Genomic DNA, 19921 nt, shown 5'->3' on the forward strand with positions numbered 1-19921 from the left:
GGACCGGACAGACGGGGAGCGAGCGAGGACGTCCTAGCGGCCTGGTGAGAAAATGACGGCGCAGGGGGTAATGGGAACAGAGGTGCGGATGGTGGGAGCAGTGGAGCAAGCGAGCGCTTCCTAGTGTCTTAATGAGGTAAAATGAAGTTTCAGGGCTAGTTTGGGAACCACATTTTCCCATGAGATTTCTATTTTTCCAAGGGAAAATGAACTAATTTCCCTTGTGAAAATTGAAATCCCTTGAGAAAATGTGGTTCCCAAACTAGCCCTCAGAGGTGTCACCCTCCCATGAAATCTCTTCACTTCTTCTCGGGACGGAGTACCTTCCGGAGAACTCGAGGCTCATACGATTAAAAAATGGCAGGCAAATAGTTGGGGCAACATATCAGATGCAACAGTGAGTAACACCTAGACAGTAGGCTTTACGGCACCTACCAACGATCCTATGGCTACGGAAATTTAGGGGACGTGTCCACCCTCATTCACGAGCAACGACTCTTGGTTTAATATATAGCCCGGGTTGAGTAACAGAGTTTTGGAATTCACTGAAAACAATTAAAACAGTTAGTGGAAATTTAATATTCGTAGTAAGCTAATCAGAAGGTCTGTATCAGGAGCAAAGATCCATGGTAGGAAGGTTTAAAGGAGGGTGTAATAAAAAGGAACCTTGATCAAGCAGCAAATCTCTGAGGGGATATGTAGACGATAATGAAGTCCATGTTGTGGAACAAAAGTTTATACTTCACTGAAAACACAAAACAGTTAGAAAAGTATATTGAAAATGAATATCAGTAGTAAGCTAATGAGACGATATGTATCACGGGAAAAAGAACAGAGTTAGGGCTGATTTGGGAATCATATTTCTCAAGGAATTTCAATTTTTTCGAGAGAAATTAGTTCATTTTTCCTTGAAAAATTAAAAATCTCATGTGAAAATAGTGTTTTCAAACTAGCCCGTAGAGGAAAAATATATACACAACCTTCGAAGGCCGGAGGCCCTTTTAAACTCGAAAAGTCTTCTGCCCTAATCGTCAGATTTACCTAAATGATGGAAAGAAAAATGGTTAGGAAAACTCTACACAAAAAAGATCATAGAGCACTAATTAATAAAAAAATGACATAATACACAAACATTAAGTAAGAATCAAAGAAAGTTGAGGTAACAAAGGTTTCGAAAACCGAAGGCCCTTTTAGACTGGTAATAATGCAATGGGCAATATCTATAACAACACTAATATTCTGGGGCAGCGGGTATAGTCCGGAGCCACTCGTCGTTCCTAGAAATGGCACCAAGGTGGTGAAGGTGCTGCAGGAAATGTCCAAAGCCACCGAGAGATAAATGTAACATGTGAAACCCCCTAATTGGCACGCCATCTTTTGTGGTTTTGACCCCACAACTAGTAAATTTGTATGATAGGATGGGGTTAGTGTGCCACTGTTATATTTTGACCCTGATCTAGACACAAAATAGGAAGAAAGTTTAAACTGGTTTGGAAAGAACTCTTATGTCTAGTTTGGTGCTAAAGTCTTTGATACTGGCTTTCGTTTGTTACAAAGTAGAGTGCTTGACTCTCATGTCTATGTGAGAAGTATTACAATATGAGTTTTTTTTGTACCTGTACGGTTTGACCCTTGTCCCTATACATAGTAAGAGAAACAAGTGGCCATTGTTATACGAAGATTTCAATGGGATACACCATTTCTATCCTTGACCGTGTGGTCTTTTTAGTATGTCACTGTGTGCACCCGCTTTGTCATACTTGATTAGATCAAGAGGGTTGTTAAGTCTAGCGAACATCCACCATTTTTATCCTTACGTGTGGTCCTTTCTGTTATGTCACTGTGTGTGCATCTGTTTCGTCATCCTTGATCAAACTATGATGAACAATAAAAGAGAAATATACTCGATACAGCATAAGGCACTAACACAGCCAGAACTAACGCTCGCTCAAACAACAGATAAAGGAGAACTCTCCAAATCTATAATTTAGGGTGCTTAATTTACATAACTATTGAGATGCTTTAGCAAACCACATCATCCCTTGACCAATCGACACATACCACCATTATAGTTTGATCTCTTCAAAATACTGATTAGATCGTTTATAGTGTGAAATTCAAATAGAAGGTAAAAAGAAAAAGTCTAACGAAGTTAGCTGCGGTTAGACCCTCGCATTGTTTGCAACCCTTTTCATGACGTTGACTTGTTCGACATCTTCTTCATTCCCTCCTAGCCCAGCAGGATCCTCACTGCCGATCGACGGCGCGAATCGCAGAGTTCTCTACTTCTCGATTGTCCCGCCGCCGTCCCAGCTCGCCGAACACCGACACGTCGCGGCCTCTGTCTCTAGGGGCCGCCGATCCTGCAGAGAGGTACTGCTTACGGCTTACCTCTGGCTCGCACTCATCTGGCTTTAGAGGAAGGTGTTCATCTTTATGCCTCAAAGACCCAGGAGACGAGACTGCGTAGGATAGGATAACTGGGCCTTCCTAATCCAGTAATCCTTCTCCCGCGGCATTCTTCACATCCGATTCCTTTTCCATCGCCCCGGACGCAGGCACGCGCGCCGGCATTTCTTGGGGAAGACGCTTCGGCGCCGCTGTCGCATTCACGGGCGCATCTCCGTGCCGTCCCGAATCATGCTTTTCCTTCCGTCCCAAGGTCCAAGCTGTCGTGTCGACGGTGCCGCCACCTCGGTAGCCAGTTAGGTAGGTGAGGGGAGGGAAGGTAACGACCGCCTACCTTACGCGGCTTTCCTTCCACTCCCCTGTTTTGACTTCTTGCCATTCGCTGGGTAGCTGCTGCTGCTGCTGCGGGGACGGGATTTCTGGGTTGGATGAGATGAGGAGGCGCTGCAGCTGGCTCTCGTCTTTGTTCCGCCCTCGCCGGGCTGACCGCTCGCTCCCGCAACCAGATCCACAGGGTCCCGATTCCGAGCCCAAGGTATACCAGTGGCCGCTGCATTCGTCTCTTGCTGTGGATGTTTGTTTGATTGTTTCGGTAGGCCTTGCAGTATATAGGATTTTGGTGATTTCATTAGCATAGCCAATCAGCTGTTGATTTGGTTTCCCACTGAACAAAGATTCAAGGTGCGTGTGTTGCAATCGGTTGTACATATTTCACCTTTGCTGGCTGTTTATTTAGGGAAACGACGGCAACCATTGAAGATTTGTGGTTTCCTGTTTTTTTTTGGGAGTAGATCTCACTCAGCTGAAGTCGTCTCTATCAATACTGGTGAAGCCTCCTAGATCCAAATGTAGCCCATTGGGTTTGGGAGATTCCAAGACATGTTGGGCACTCGAGTGCAGTAGACCATGCAGAACTTTTGAGAAGATCATACATAACTTTTTCGTATGTTTTAGCTGAAGCATGTGCCAGCTGTGTCGATCCATCAGCGATTACTTCAAATATCACAACTATCCTCCTCGACTAGAAAGGCCTGCTATGTGCAGAAGGTGCCAAAGGCTTAGACCTATCTTCTCATTTAATGATGGGATGTTCTCCTTTTATTTGTTGTTTGAGCAAGTGTTAGTTCTGGCTGTGTTAGCGTGTTCTGCTGTACCGAGGATCTTCCTCTTGTTTTGCTCTTCTTAATATAGTGATGTGCAGTTCCCTGCGTATTCGAGAAAAAAAGGGAGTTGCTAAAACACTATAAGGAGTATACAAAAATGTTTGTGCTCCAACAGTTCTCTATTTATTGGTGATTAATCTTTAAAGTTGTCCACGCCAACAAAAAATAAATGAGCCTATTTTCTATTTTTAATTGAGCTGGCGATAGAAATTTGTATCAACAACCTTTCCTAGCCTCTTGGGAGGTCGAAGCTGTCGATGGAAGACCAGACGGTCACGGCGACAGGCACACGCCATCCACATAGGTCCTTGTGGCGACGGCGTGAAGGCAGCACAGGAGGTGCTCTTGCAGCACCTTGGCACAAGAGGTTGTCTGGCAGTAGCGGCGTCAATGCGTCTGAGGCGGTGGAGATGGATTTGGGGTCACGGGGTGGTGGGACGGCGCGAAGCGGTGGCTGGAGTATGCTTTTTCGCGTATGACTTAGCACCAACGTTGATTTCGGGAGTCCCAACGAGGTTGGTAAATGTAGGGATGAAACTGAGTTTTGTAGGGAGTTTGTAAATTCAGGGACCTGCTTTACATAACTATTGGAGGAGAGTTTTTCTTGAAAACTTCTTAAATTCATATTTAGGGAGTTTTTTACATAACTATTGGAGATGCTCTTTTGAGATATTATTCTCCATTTTTATGTTTTCTGCTAGAAGCTTTGAGACTTTTTGAGCAAATGTGGTTTCCTGAGATCAACTTTTCTATATAACTTAATATATTATGCATATTAGATTATTTGCCAACCATGGCTTCCCATGTTATGCCCTCTGTCGTGATTGTAAGCACATTAATATTTTGTTTCCTGTGCAAGGCTGAGCAGGCAATAGATAAGCACAGTGCTTCTGAAGAAGTTGTAATGGATAACATTCTGCCAAACAGTGATTTTTCTGAAGGTTTACATTTGTGGCAATCAAATAGTTGTCATGCATTTGTAGCCGTTGAAGGATCAGGTTACCATTATGGTGTAAGGCCACATTCAGGGTCAACCTATGCTGTTCTTACTCATCGCACACAGAGTTGGCAGGGGCTTGAGCAGGACATAACAGAAAAGGTCACCCTTGGTACCGAGTACTTTGTTGCTGCATATGTTAGAGTTCATGGGGAAGTTCATGAGCCCATTGGAGTTCAGGTCACTCTCAAACTTGAGGAGGACGGTTCTTCTACCAACTATCTTTCTATTGCAAGGTATTTCGACAATAAGCCACCATTCAGTGTGTTGTATAATATATAGTCAACACTGTTTTATCACTAAACAGTTTTTACTAGGATTTTAGCCTCACAAGAACGCTGGGAAAAGGTGGAAGGTTCGTTTAATCTAACAACTCTACCGAGACGTTTGGTGTTCTACCTTGAAGGCCCCCCTCCTGGTGTGGATTTGCTCATAGATTCGGTCACCATCTCCTACAAGGTATTGCAATGGATCTCTTGCTTGCTTACTTATTAGGGGGTGTTTGGCATTGTTCTGTTTATAGCTTCAGCGTAAAGTTGTGGTGTATAATATAAATTTAAACGGGCTTAAAAATATTTTTAATCTAAATAAGAAACAAAATGACTTTTTTCTCGAACACATAGGAGATCTGCGTATCATTCCATTAATAGGTAGAAGAAGGTACAACACATAACAACACAACACACACGACACACACATGACACAACACGATACAAGACGCAACACAGCAACCACACACAACCACTCTGAACAAGACACTAGACTATCCCCCTGGGTCAAGCATAAACATAAGAGTTGAAAGCAGGTTCAACCCTCTCGCCCCGGCACTACACCACATCCTGAGCTCATCACCAGCGAGGGTGAGAGCACTCGCTAGGCACGGCGATCTCCCATTGAACACACAGTCGTTGCGATGACGCCAAAGGCTCCAAGCACCAAGAATAACTAGAGAATTGAAGCCCGATTGAAGATCACGGGGAATCTTCTCCACAGCCCTGCTCCACCAGTCATCAAGGCTGCAAACAACATTATCTGGTGAAAGATTAGGCAACCCAGACCTGCTCAACAAGGAATACCAGAACTGTCGTGCAAAGACGCAAGAGATGAGAAGATGCTGTATTGTTTCCTCTTCTTGGTCGCAAAGGGGGCACACACTGGGGTGGGGTAGCCCTCTTTTAGCAAGACGGTCTGCGGTCCAGCATCTGTTGTGCATGACAAGCCAAAGGAAGAAACTGCACTTTGAAGGTGCCCAAGATTCCCAAACGCGCTCATATGTACCAAAAGAAGTGGAACCTAGAAATAACATATCATAAGCCGACTTTGAAGAGTATTGGCCCGTCGGGGAGAATTTCCAGATATGCTTGTCAGGCACTCCAACACTAATGGAGTAATCTGCAATGACTTCACTAAGAGTTAAACAATCAGAAAGGACATCCCAAGTGATGGTGCCTCTCAGGTTCCGAATCCAAGCCATCTCCACGATACCTTCTGCCATTGTTCTCCTATTGGTAATCCTGGTCGGGACGAGGGCGAAAATATGAGGAGTTAGATCCTCAATCCTCAACCCCATCAACCATCTGTCCCTCCAAAATAAGGTGTTACGACCATCGCCAATTTCTGTAATCAAAGCTGTAGAGAGGATAGATTTCAGAATGCTGGAACTCTGGAGAGGTAAATCAACCCAAGACTTCGAGGGATCTGTTCTTTCCAACCACAACCATCTAACCCGAAGGGCCCAATTCAGCTTTTGTAAATCTGAGATGCCAAGCCCACCAAGCTCCTTTGGGCGTGTCACTTTGCCCCAAGCAACTAAGCAGTGGCCACTGAGCACATCCTTTCGACCTTTCCAAAGAAAGCCACGTCTAATCTTGTCAATGGCTTTGATAGCCCACTTAGGTAAATCCAATGCCATGGCGTGATATATAACTGTTGCCGTGAGCACATGCTGCACCTGGATAGCTCTGCCAGCTCGAGTCATCAGGTCGGCCTTCCAATTAGGTAAGAGGTCCGCAAGCCTATCAATTAGAGGCTGCAGCTGCTCCTTGCTTAGCTTCCTGAGGGAGAGAGGCAGCCCGAGATATTTAAGAGGAAGTGTTTCAACTTTACAAGGAAAAATCTGGGTTACCATTTCCATGTCAACCGGAGAGCAGTGAATGGGAGCCACACTGCTTTTCTGAACATTGGTTTTAAGCCCCGAGGCGTCCCCAAACAGCTCTAAAATCCTGGTTACCAAGTGCAGATCACTAGCAGCCGGTCTCAAGAAAATTACCACATCATCAACATAGAGCGATATTCGGTGCTGGATGGAGCGAGTTGAGAGGGGTTGAAGCAAACCCTCATCAGCAGCTTTAACAATTAGGCCATTGAGAACATCCATAACGATGAAGAGAAGAGGGGATAACGAGTCTCCCTGCCGCAGGCCCCTCATGTGTTGAATGTATTCCCCAGGAACTCCATTAAGTAAAATTTGGGTAGAGGAGGTCATAAGCAGCCCACTGATCACATCTCTCCAAATGGGGCCGAAACCAACCTTTTCCAATACCTCAAGTAAAAAGGACCAAGATACCGAATCGAAGGCCTTGGAAATGTCCAGCTTGAGAAGGATTCTAGGCTGTTTTTGAGCGTGTAGCAGTCTTGCAGTTTGCTGAACTAACATGAAATTGTCTTGGATGAATCGGCCCTTGATAAACGCACTTTGGTTCCTAGAAATCAGCTTGTCCATATAACCACTAAGTCTATTTGCCATGATCTTCGTGATTAACTTTGCGAAGCTGTGGATCAAGCTAATAGGCCGAAAATCCTTAGCAAGGATGGCATCCTCTTTCTTAGGTAAAAGAGTGATGAAGGCTGTGTTGAGGAATCTGAAATTCCGAAAGTCCTTGTTCCAAACAGCCATGATAGCAGCCATACAGTCTTTTTTGATGATTGACCAGCAGGCCTTATAGAAACGGCCTGTGAACCCATCAGGCCTTGGGGCTTTGTCCGGAGGAAGCTGCTTGATGGTATTCCACACCTCCTCCTCAGAGATTGGCTGCTCGAGCCCCTGAAGGTCAATGTGCTGCATTTCTAAGGTGTCAAGATTGACAGTTCTGGACCTTTGCTGCCCTGTACCAATCAGATCTGAATAAAAGGACCGAAGCACCTCTGCCTTATCACTATGACTGGTCACTAGCTGCTCCCCGTCTTGAATTTTGGCTATGAAATTTTTTCTTTTCCGATAACGAGACCAAGAGTGGAAGAGCCTTGTATTAGCATCACCATCTTTGAGCCAAGCAATTCTTGATCTAGTCCTAGCCATCGAGCGGATTAAGGATGCAAGAGCCAGAGAGCATCTCTTCAAGCGTCCAAGCAGCCAGGTCTCCAAAACATTAAGAATTCTGCTCTCTTTTGCCACTTCAAGCTGCAGCAATATTTCTCTGGCAAGCTCAAGTTGCAGTTTGAAATTTCCAACCTTTCTGTCACTCCAACTTTGCAGCCCTTTTGTTGTCGCCTTGAATTTTAGGGAGAGGGTCTTGAGGGGACAAGAAGACTGCTGAACAGAACCCCAGGCATTAGAAACCGCTTCCAGAAAACCATCAAATCTGGGCCAAAAAGATTCAAAATGAAATCTCCGTTTCCCAGTGTGGTTGTCCTTCAATCCCAACAGGAGAGGACAGTGGTCTGAATCCACTGAAGCCGAACTTTGCAGCAGATAATTGGGGAATTTTTCCTCCCAATCCGAAGAACAGAAAACCCGGTCCAGCCTGACTTGCACATTATTAGCGCCAGACCACGTATATTTCCGGCCTAAAAGGTCAATATCTTTGATGCTTAAATCATTGATGCACCTTCTGAACCTCCCCATCATGGGCCGATTGATATTTATGTTGTTTTTGTCTTCGTCTCTGAAAATGAGATTGAAATCACCCCCAGGAGCCAAGGTCCGGTGCAAGCAGCTCTGATTGCTCTCAACTCATGAATAAATGCAATTTTTTTGTCATGTCCCTGCGGATCATACACGCAGGTGAGCCACCAAGCCACGGCATCAGCGGGGTTGAATTTTACTGAAACACAAAAGGAGACCACGCGAGAGGCAACGATTCTTCCCAATTTTGCTCTCCAAGTGATCAGCACCACACCATTGGCCCCAACCGAGGGGAGGCAAATGAAATTATTGTCAAAATCAGCGCCTAACATTGACAAAACTGTGCGACAATCGCAATTAACCAACTTTGTTTCTTGCAAACAGACAACATCTACTCTTAATGAGTCAACCAAACTCCTAACAGCATCCTGTCTAGCGGCAGAGTTGAGACCGCAAACATTCCAGAATAAGATTAGGGAAGGATCCATAGGAAAACAGTTGGAATAGTAGGCGACCGCGGGCTGTAATCAGCAGACCAGAGTGGCTGTCCCGGGAGGAACAACCTCACCATCATCCTCCGGCAACACCCATCCAAAGAGAGCAGCGAGAGCCTCCACCTGGGCATGAGACAAGGGTGCTTGGAAGAGCTTCGCATAAGCATCAAGATTTTGTTGGCTGAAATGTTCACTGTCCGGCTCCGCGAGGATGGACTTCATGATTGTCCTTCTTGCTTTGGGAATATGCTGAACTTGCTCCACTCCCAACCCCGCAACGCGCGGACATCGGGGAATCGCGTCCGGAGGGGAAGTGGGCTGCCTCCATCGTCGGCCTCCCCCCACTGCCTTTGGAAGAGGAAGAACGGCGCCAACAACTTTAGAAACTTGACAAAGAAAATCCTGCTGTCCTGGCGACCCAACGGACTCCACAAGCGGGGGCGGCCCATGTGGAAGGGGTGACGCGGCCACCCCAGCAGCTGGGGCAGGGGGCAAGGCGCCCAGACTGCTCCCTGCCCCCCGAATGCCCCCGAATGCCAAAGGAGCGAGGGGAAAGTGTGGCTCCCTCAGGGGTCCTCGGAGCGCGTCGCCGCCGTCTGAAGAACGCAATGGGCGGGTTCCTGAACTTTGCTTGTTTTGTAGCGGTCTTCAACATCAGTCTGCGCCTCCCCCCTGAGGAAGGACAAGGGCTGGAAACGGCCATCGGGGTCATGGGATTTACTTCAGCATCTTCGCAGCCCTCCCCGTGCCACAGCAGCTCATCCCCCGCCACCATACATTGAGCCCCGACCGGCACAGGAGTCGGGGGATTCCCTACGCAGCCGTCCACCATTGCATCAAACAGAACACAAGGCTGGCTGCTGCGGGCCTCATTAACAATCGGAACCCGAGGATGGCTCAATTCCCTGGGGGAATCCGAGCGCCTCAAGGGTCCCAGTCGATCATGAACCGGCCGCCGTTGAGTGTGGGTCTTGTTGCCAGGAACGTCATTGATTGCATCATGTTGAGTACGTGGAGGGTTGTCACCACCCCTACTCCGAGAAGGGGGGGGGGTATCAGATTTGTCCTGATCGTCACCTCCAACCGGCAGCAGTGGAGCACCAGGCAAGAGGCTCAAATCAGCAGGGGCCCAACGAATTTGCACCGGGTACACCAGGGCCTTCTTCCCTTCAGCAGCAGAAGCCTGGTCTGGTTCAGCGATCCAGAGGTCTTTCATAGATGGGATGCGTTCAGGGTTGCAGCACCAGGCAAGGCATCGAAAGACTTCCAAACTCCTTATTTCCAGCGTGTCGGGCAGAACCTGGGAAATGCACGCATGGGGGGTGATCAATTGTTGCACCACCGAAGTCTCCCACGCATGCACCGGCAGACCTCTGAGCTCAAGTTCCACGAGGTGCTTCAAGGAATTACCACCAGCACCCCCGAACCTCGTCCAACGCCTAGAGGAGAGCATGAAATTTTCTTCTCTGATGATAGGGAAGCGATCCACCAACGTGTCAAGTTGCACTCGGTTGGGTAAGACAGCCAAGAAGCTGGACTGGGAGAGCTGACGGAGAACCAATCCTCCCTCCTCCATTTCCAGCCGTGGAGCCAAGACCGACACGACCTCATTTGCGCTGATGTCCCTGGAACAGACCACTGTGATCACCACAACCGTCTTGAGATTATCTTCCGCAATAGACATCTGAACAGACCAATCGATAACACAAGCAGTCGCATCAACTGCCGGAAGCATCTGCACGGGAGGAGGTGGAGCCAGAATCTCCAAAGCCGGCTCATCTTCACGCTCCATACACTTCTTCTTCCTCCACCGCTTGCGCCTGGAGCTGGCAGGGCCGCCATTGCCCTGTGCAGCCGGGACGCCAAGCATGCTTCCCACCGGGACAGAGGAGGCGATCGGAACAGCCTCGAGCGTAGCGATACGCTGCCAAACCGAACGGTGGTCTGCCGCTCGCTGGACTCTCCCCACAACTGCCGGTGAAAGCCGCTCCCAGACCGGGACTCTGGGACGCCCGAGCCGCTTCCACACCGGGGCCTTGGGGCAGGAGGAAGACTTGTGGCCAAGCTTCGAGCAGAGGAAGCACCGAGGCTCACTGCCACAACCCACAGCCCGGTGATCGCAGCCCAAGCAGTTGAAGCACCTCCCAACAAGCTCAGCAGGGACCCGACTCGGGAGCCGCGAAGCCCTCAACCGGCGTCTTCTACCTTGTTTGGATTCCACCGTCGTCCATCCTCGATCATCGAAACCTGGAGCTGGGCGGAATGCCGGAGCAGAGTGGGTGGCCTTCCTGGGGCTCCGCCGTTTTGTAGATAGGGAGTGAGAACAAGGCGGCTGACGGTTCACCTTCCCTAGCGCCGAGGACGTTCCAGCTGCCAGGGCGGACTCTTGGACTACCATACGACTGGGCGGCGAAGGATTCACTGGTCTCACCAGCACGTCCTTGAAGGAAGGCCGGGAGTCGAGCGACGTCGTGCCATCCGAAGAGGCCGGACTGAGGTCACCCCACCTAACAGACTTGGAGCGCCCCCTGGCAACATGGGACACGGGAGGAGACAGGGAGGGGATGGAAGCCGACGCGCCAGGGCTAGAGGGAGCTGCGGCGACGACAACAAGGGAGTTGGCCGCCGGCCCCGGAATGGGAACCAGCGCGGGAGGGGGAGGGGCGTCGGGAGCTGAGAGGGCGGGGGCGGGAGAGACGAGGGCCATCTCCGGAAAAAAGCCCGAAACAAAATGACTTACCTAAATATCTTCTAAAAGTTTGCAACTTCAGCTTCACGATTTTCTGAAGCTTCTAATGACCTGCTTCATCAACTTCATCAGTTTTTGTGAAGCTCAAACAGTCGCAAACAGGGCCTTAGTAACTGGACTCATGCTTTGGACTCATGAACTTGTCATATTTATTTGATCATTCGGAACATGTGCAAGAACTATTGTTAACATTGAAGATAGCTTGAATTTTTAGTTTTTGTTAAACATGTCTCTCACCTAGATACTAATTTGGTCTACTAGATTCTCTGCCTTATAGTTTTATTAACTATAGATTTTCTTCAGAAAACAGCTTCATCAGTTGGTGGAACAGAGAACATCATTTTAAATTATGATTTTTCGAAAGGCCTTCATCCTTGGAATCCCATCCGCTGCCATGCATATGTGGCATCACAATGGTCTGGTTTCCTTGATGGTATTAGAGGGAACTCAGGAGAGAACTATGCTGTTGTTTCAAAGAGAACAGAACACTGGCAGGGTCTTGAACAAGATATTACAAATCAAGTGTCTACAGGCACTGTTTATGTCGTTTCTGCTTTCGTTAGAGTTGATGGGATTGTTCAAGGCCAGGTTGAAGTCAAAGCAACCCTTAGGTTGCAAAATGCAGATGGATCAACACATTATAACCCTGTTGGAAGGTATTGTACTTAAAACTGTTCAACAGTCATATTCTTTTGACACTATCCTTGATTGACGATAGAATTTGATGTAACAGTGTGGTTGCCTCAAAAGAAAAGTGGAACAAATTGGAAGGTTCCTTTTCTTTAACAAACATGCCAAAAAATGTTGTATTTTACCTGGAAGGACCTCCTGCTGGTGTGGATCTTGTCATTGATTCTGTCACTGTTGCTTGCTCCAGACATAAACAGTCAAAAGTGAGTTCTTATGTGCTTATTATAATATTTTCTTGACCTTTTTTAATCAATATCTTGTCATGCGCTTTTATATTTTTCAGAATTCTAATTAAAAATAATCAGAACTTAACCTAATTTATGCTTGATCTTTCATGGAGTGACGAAATTCTTTATAATAGATTGTAAGCTCTATTTTCTTTTTGTTCTATGAAATCAGTTACTAGGAATGCAGTGCACATGATTTTACTGTGAAGTTTCTTTTGTATTGATCTCCATGTGCTTCATATTTAACTTTGTTCTTAACATATATACCCTTGGTTAATGATTCTGGGGTCTTCATTCATTGTCTTCATGGCATAAAAAAAATGTGCATGAACTCTTACGGCCTCGGGTTTGCTGATTGATGATTACTTTTGAAGGAAGTAAAAGTACCAAGTGGAGTTGAGACTATAATTAAAAATCCTCACTTCGAAGATGGGTTAAAAAATTGGTCAGGAAGAGGATGCAATATCTGCAGACATGAGTTCAGTGCATATGGGAATGTCCGGCCTTTAAATGGCAGCTATTTCGCTTCGGCGACTGGACGGGTTCACAATTGGAATGGCATCCAGCAAGAGATCACGGGCAGGGTGCAGCGGAAAGTTCTTTATGAGATCAGTTCTGCTGTTCGAATATTTGGGAGTGCCAATGATACTGAAGTGCGTGCTACTCTGTGGGTACAAGAATATGGTCGTGAGCGATATGTGGGACTGGCCAAGTAAGTTGTTTTTGTTTCTTGTTCTCTGTTGATAATGCTCTTTTTCAGAGCCAATGACATTATTCCTTTTCTTTCTATAACCAAAGAAACCAGACTTCTGATCAGCAATGGACACATTTGAAAGGAAAGTTCCTCCTTCATGCTCCCTTTACCAAAGCTGTTATTTTCATAGAAGGGCCTCCTGCTGGAATTGACATTCTTGTAGATGGTCTTGTCTTATCTCCAGCAAGAAAGCTCCAAGCTGCACCATGCCCAAAAATTGAGGTTTGTAGGCTAACTGCTTCTTACAGTCTGAGATTATTTGCTTGTGAATGATCTTGACTCTTGAGACTTGTGAAACCTTTTTTTTCTTGTTATAACTTTCATCTGTCATGATACTGTAAAACTGTCCTCTCTAATCGAAGAATATTTATTTACTCAATATTGCAGAATGTTCTGTATGGAACTAATCTATTGCACAATAATGGCTTCACTCGTGGGCTTTCTGGGTGGAGTCCTATGGGTTCATGTCGATTGAGTATCCAGACTGAAGCACCCCATATGTTACCTTCTATCTTGAAAGACCGTGCAAGCCAGAAGCATATAAGTGGTCATTATATCCTTGCCACGAACCGCACAGATGTTTGGATGGGTCCTTCGCAGGTCATAACTGATAAGCTAAGATTGCATGTCACTTACAGAGTATCTGCTTGGGTACGAGTTGGTTCTGGAGGACATGGACGTCACCATGTAAATGTCTGTCTTGCTGTGGATAAAAACCAATGGGTCAATGGTGGGCAAGTGGATGCTGATGGGGATCAATGGTATGAAATAAAAGGAGCATTCAAACTTGAAAAGCAGCCATCCAAAGTTACTGCATATGTTCAAGGCCCTCCTGCAGGTGTTGATATCAGAGTCATGGACTTTCAAATATATGCCGTCGACAGAAAAGCACGGTTTGAGTATCTGAAGGAGAAAACAGACAAGGTAAACATTAATGCACTTCATGTTTTAGATGTGAGTTCTTGCAATTCATATGTGGCCGTGCATGATCCAACCATTATTTCAACAGTGGTGATTTTTTTCTTTGTTGTTAGTGTAATTTTCACATAATTGCAGAAAAGCACATGGGTGGTTGCAATTAATGAATTTTTTTTACATTCATAAAGTTTCACAAAATCCTATCATAACCAAATAGAAATAGTGGCTTAGCTGCCCTTAACTGGTTAATTTTTTTATTGGCCCTAACTTCTAATGCTCAGTATCACTAGCTATGAAATTTGGAATTCTGAAGGCTTAGAGCATGAAAGTTAGGATATAAGTACCATAGCCAAAAAGAAAAACCCTGGGGTTTTGTGGAACTAAACCTCCAGTTTGCTAAATGTATACTGTATTACTGTATATGAACTTTCTCGATTCTGCTGACAGGTAAGAAAGCGTGATGTTGTTCTAAAGTTCCAAGGATCGAATGCAGTGAATCTTCTAGGTTCATCTTTGAGGATACAACAGACCGAGAATAGCTTTCCATTTGGATCTTGCATCGCGAGACACAACATTGAGAACGAGGATCTTGCTGAGTTTTTTGTGAAGAACTTCAATTGGGCTGTATTTGAGAATGAATTGAAATGGTACCATACAGAAGCAGAACAAGGGAGACTTAATTATAAAGATTCTGATGAGTTGCTTGAGTTTTGTGAGAAACATAAGATACAGGTTCGTGGCCACTGTTTATTCTGGGAAGTGGAAGACGCTGTCCAACCTTGGGTTCAGTCATTGCAAGGTCACCACTTAATGGCTGCCATCCAAAATCGTTTGCAAAGCCTATTGTCAAGGTACAAAGGTCGATTTAGACATCACGATGTTAACAATGAGATGCTACATGGGTCTTTCTATGAAGACAGATTGGGAAGGGACATTAGAGCTTACATGTTCAGAGAAGCACATAAGCTTGATCCTTCTGCTGTCCTATTTGTTAATGATTACAACGTCGAAGATGGATGTGACACAAAATCTACCCCCGAGAAATTGGTTGAGCAGGTCGTTGATCTCCAAGATAGGGGCGCTCCAGTTGGTGGGATCGGTGTGCAAGGTCATATCAGCCATCCGGTAGGAGAAATCATATGTGATTCCCTGGACAAGCTCGCCATACTGGGTCTCCCGATCTGGATTACTGAGTTGGATGTCACAGCAGAGAACGAGCACATACGAGCTGATGATCTAGAGGTGTTCCTCCGGGAAGCATTTGCACATCCTGCTGTGGGGGGAATCATCCTCTGGGGATTCTGGGAGATGTTTATGTTTCGAGAGCACGCCCATCTGGTCGATGCTGATGGGACAATCAACGAGGCTGGCAGGAGGTACCTTGCTCTCAAACAAGAGTGGCTGACCCGTATGAACGGCAGTGTCGATCACCAAGGAGAGTTTAAGTTCAGAGGATACCATGGTTCGTACACAGTGGAAGTGAACACGCCTTCAGGCAAGGTAGCTAGATCGTTTGTTGTTGACAAGGATAGCCCGGTTCAGGTGATCGCTCTGAATGTTTAATGTGTGGGAAATCATGCGCGTGTCCTGTATTTTAGCGATGTACTGAGGTGTTGAACACAGATAGTTTCATAGCTGATGCCACGCCTTCAGTGTACAGAATATTTTCACGTTTATTCTCTGTTCTATTTTTTGGGTGATTATAACGCGATATTTACATTACCATACGGGGCAGAATCTGAACAAAACCTTGCGCAAGAACATTAACGGGACATCCAACCTCCAATTCATTTGTTGGAAAACTTCAAAGTCATAAATGTTCAACTTTTCAATGGCACTGGTAAGAACTAAGAAGTAAAAAACCATCCCTTGGTTACGATTCTGTGCATTTTTCTTGCTATGACCATCTTCCCTCTATACTAGTTAATGTTAGAAGACCAATTATACAGGATATATGGACCCAATATACAGGATATATCGCCCAAAGCACTGCCATATTATGGGGATAGATATCCTCGGATCACCATAGCTTGATTATTCTCTATGGGACGCGTGAAAGGCCTCTAACGGCTCACTGCCATATTGTGGGAGATAGATATCCTCGGATCACCATAGCTTGATTATTCTCTATGGGACGCATGAAAGGGCTCTAACGGGTCGAGCGTATGCCTCCCTAAGTGACTTTAGTCGGGCGCGACTGAGAGCGAGCGAAGAAGACGGTTGCGTGGGCTAAGTCTCCTAGGTCGTGTTCCGCGCATGCAGATGACGTGCAAATCTCCTAAGGACTCGCTGACCATCGGAGGAACTCGACACGACTAGCAGAGGCGGGTGGACGGAGATTGTGTACTAGGTTGTGCGTTGTAACTCCTCTTTGGTTGGTAATAAGGCTAAAGAGGAGCCCCTACGAAAACAAGTAGACCCTCAGTTGCATAATCATTTTCCACCTCCAGAATTCTCTGTAATCCCAGTTACCGAGCAATACACATCCACAAACTCATAGGACATAGGGTATTACGCACTCGAGCGACCTGAACCTGTATAATCCATTATGTTCCGTTGAGCCCCGTACGAACCATCGAGCTACGATCAACCTCGCCGCGCACCCAAAAGCACTACACGGTACACCTTGTAGTGTGCCGTTGGTACCAAACACCAACACATATATAGTGTTGTCTCAGTATAACAAGATATGATATAGATTGATAGAGAGAGATTTGAGAAGAGGATTACTAGTTAGGATCAATCATGATCTTTACCATTTAGGATATTTCCTTTTGTCTCACCTCCTCTTCATGTGTTCCCTCTCAATCGATAAATCCATTATTCCTACATCATCTAACATGGTAATCACTATCACTTCTCGGTTGTCATCTATGTAGCTGTCACCACCCTTGGCCGCCGCCACCACATCTGCCTCTCTGGGCCGATGTCGTTGTCCCCTAAGGCCGCTGTCGCACCTCTGGGCGTGGCCGCCGCTGCCCCTTGGGCCACCACTGTAACATCCTAAATTTGGGGTATAAATTTTTTCTCTAATGAATATCAAATTTAGGTGTTACCTCTTATTTCTCTCTCTAGTCTTCTCTCTCTTCTTTTTATTAGAATTGTGTCTACTAGGTGGGAGATTAATTATTTCTTTACTATATCAAAACCTAGGTGAGTCATGATATGTTGCATTATGCTGAGCCTAAATTATTCTTTTGTTTAATGCATGTTGGTTACTTGTTCTCAAATGCTATGAATCAAGAACAAGACAACACAATTGTTAAAGATTAAGGATCTTCGTCTTCCGAAGCATTATCTCTACATAGGGATAATACTCATCAGACGAAGATCAAGAAAGACTTGCCTTCATTACTTAATACGCGAATAGAAATATGAAAGGATAAAGATGAAGACTGTATCTTATTAATTCATTTATATTCGTATTCCATAAAATATAAATAAATATTCAACGATATTAATATTATATTGATACCTTCGGCTTGCTCGAAGGCGTGAATACGAGAGAATGATTACAATTCAGCGTGAACAGTACGGTGGTACTGTTCATCTATTTATAGGCACGAGACGCAGCCTGAGTGAAATTACATATATGCCCTTGTCATCCATTTACAATCATAACACAAAACATTAAGGACTAAGTAGTCTTTGTCCTTTTTTGGTCATCATTATACTTGGTCTTCATCATCACATCAAGTCGTAGTTCTGTGGCTATAGCTTCGTCGTCCATTTTTATCACCTTCGGGTTACATCTTTACCCTTGTTACGTGAGAAGACCTTCATTCCGAAGCTGAAATCTCCTGCAATAATCCATGTCATACTGAAAACATATAGTCAGTGCCGTTCTTGAGGACCTTCGAAGGAAGAAGGCCCCCAACAGTAGCCCCTCGCAGTATTGATTTGTTTCTTTGTAACAAATTTAGAATGCGACGTGAACGAAGGCCTTTTAGCCGAAGGTCCGAAAAAACACCTTCCCTTCGCTAGAATAGCGAATTAAACTGACCCGTGGGACCCACCAAACTGTGGGGCTCTGAACATATAAATAGGAGCCTGCATTGTGAATATTTTTCGTGCTATTTTAGTTGCTTACATTGCGTTCGTCATTTTAACCTTTCTTGTTTCATCGAGTTTAATTGGGTTTTGAGCTTCGGCATTTTAGCAACCATCGACTAAATGCCTAATGAGAATAAGATTGTTGATCCGCCGCTGGCCGGATTTTACGAAGCTATGGAGAAAACCAATGTAGAGAAGATTGCAAATGAGATGTTGGCTAGAATATCTGAAAACTCCAGTGATAGTGAGAGTTTCGATGTAGAAAGTGGAAATGAAGATGCCGAAGATCGGCCCTGGAGACCAAGCCATGTTGTCTTCGGAAAATCGACTATTAAACAAGGGCAGATCAAAGCAATGAAAGGGAGATACTTTTGTGATATTTCAATTGTGAGAGCCGGAGGGGAGAATAATGTTCCTCTTCCCGAAGCTGACGAAGTGGTGGCTTTCAGAAGCTTCATGAAAGTCGGGCTTTGGTTCCCCTGGGGAAATTGTTGGTTGAAGTTTTGAAAACCTTTGGAATTTACATTCATCAACTTGCTCTCGAAGCTATCATTAAAGTGGGGATCTTTATATGGGCCATGAGGAGCCAAGGACTGGAGCCAGATGCAAGATGCTTTTGCAACATTCATGAGTTGTCTTATGAGACGAAGGCTATCGGAAAGGAGCAATATCACAACAACTTTGGTTGTTACAGTTTCATGCCTCGGTCTGAGGCGAGCTACCCATTTCCCACATTTTCGGAAGAGGTGGTCGGGCTCCTGGATGCAGGAATGGTTTTACGTGAAGAATGACCTAAGTCAAAGGGAGGATGTGAGAGGGATTATTCAACGCCCTATATGGTCTCGCTTCGGCATTAGGAGGCCAGCCACTGCCCTTGGGAATGATATACAAGCATGCCATGCGACTTTCAATAAGGTGTGTACTTACATAGGCACAAGAGACTTGGTCTAGGAGCACATTGCTTACAGAGTGTGGTCACTTGCAAATGGGTGGGAAATGCCGAAGGAGGCTGCTGCTGGCTCTAGCCAAGGTGGTTTAGTCTACCTGAAGTATACCTTCAGGTACAGGAGCCAATTTGATGAACCGAATGATGACTGGCTAAATGCCATAGAAGCGACTAGTGACGAGCTGCTTGGAGCATATTCAAAGGCTGAAGATGAAGCCATGACAACTGCCTTCGGAGCTCGTGGCAAAAAGAGATTAAATAGAGTGTTTGATGTTATCGGGTTTGTGTACCCAGACTACTGCTATCCTTCGCAGAAACAAGGGAAAAAGAGGAAAGCTGCTACCTCGGCGACTTCTAGTGCGTCGAGATCAAAAAAGTTTAAAGTTTTGACACGTCGGCCCAGGCGCATTGAAACGACCGACGTGCCAAAGCTAATTGAAGGGTCCGCTCCTATTGTAGAGCCAAGTCGCTCTGTGTCAGTCGAAGCTAGGACAATACCGACTGAAGAGCCAAAACTAGAGAAGGCGGCAGAGCAATTAAAAGCACTGAGTCCACCATGTACAACGGAATTGCCGAAGCCATCAAGCATCCCTGCAACAACTCCAAGGAAAAGAAGAATGCCCAGCGTGCTAGATGTTGTTATGGAATCTGTGAAGACATCAACTCCTTCTTCTGCT

At 45.7% G+C, this 19921-nt stretch overlaps 1 protein-coding gene across 22 annotated transcripts; it reads left to right on the forward strand.

Moving 5' to 3' along the window:
- The first annotated feature begins 1898 nt into the window (after positions 1-1898).
- On the forward strand, positions 1899-15972 carry LOC103632299 (glycosyl hydrolase family 10 protein / carbohydrate-binding domain-containing protein). 22 transcript variants are annotated; one of them, XM_035960887.1, is made up of 11 exons: positions 2123-2373; positions 2559-2709; positions 2800-2944; positions 4432-4805; positions 4887-5028; positions 11960-12312; positions 12390-12549; positions 12948-13285; positions 13372-13549; positions 13715-14251; positions 14693-15972. In XM_035960887.1, the coding sequence occupies exons 3-11, from the start codon at positions 2843-2845 to the stop codon at positions 15806-15808; spliced, it is 3300 nt and encodes a 1099-aa protein (XP_035816780.1). In that variant the 5' UTR covers positions 2123-2373; positions 2559-2709; positions 2800-2842; the 3' UTR covers positions 15809-15972. The 22 variants fall into 22 exon arrangements, with proteins under 22 accessions (XP_020396991.1, XP_008652341.1, XP_035816780.1 ...); XM_035960889.1 differs by having other exon boundaries at positions 2196-2373; positions 4441-4805; XM_020541403.3 differs by having other exon boundaries at positions 2199-2373; positions 2559-2728; positions 4441-4805.
- The last annotated feature ends 3949 nt before the right edge of the window (positions 15973-19921 follow it).

Source organism: Zea mays, chromosome 7, assembly GCF_902167145.1.
Source record: "Zea mays cultivar B73 chromosome 7, Zm-B73-REFERENCE-NAM-5.0, whole genome shotgun sequence".
Classification (NCBI taxonomy): Eukaryota; Viridiplantae; Streptophyta; class Magnoliopsida; order Poales; family Poaceae; genus Zea; species Zea mays.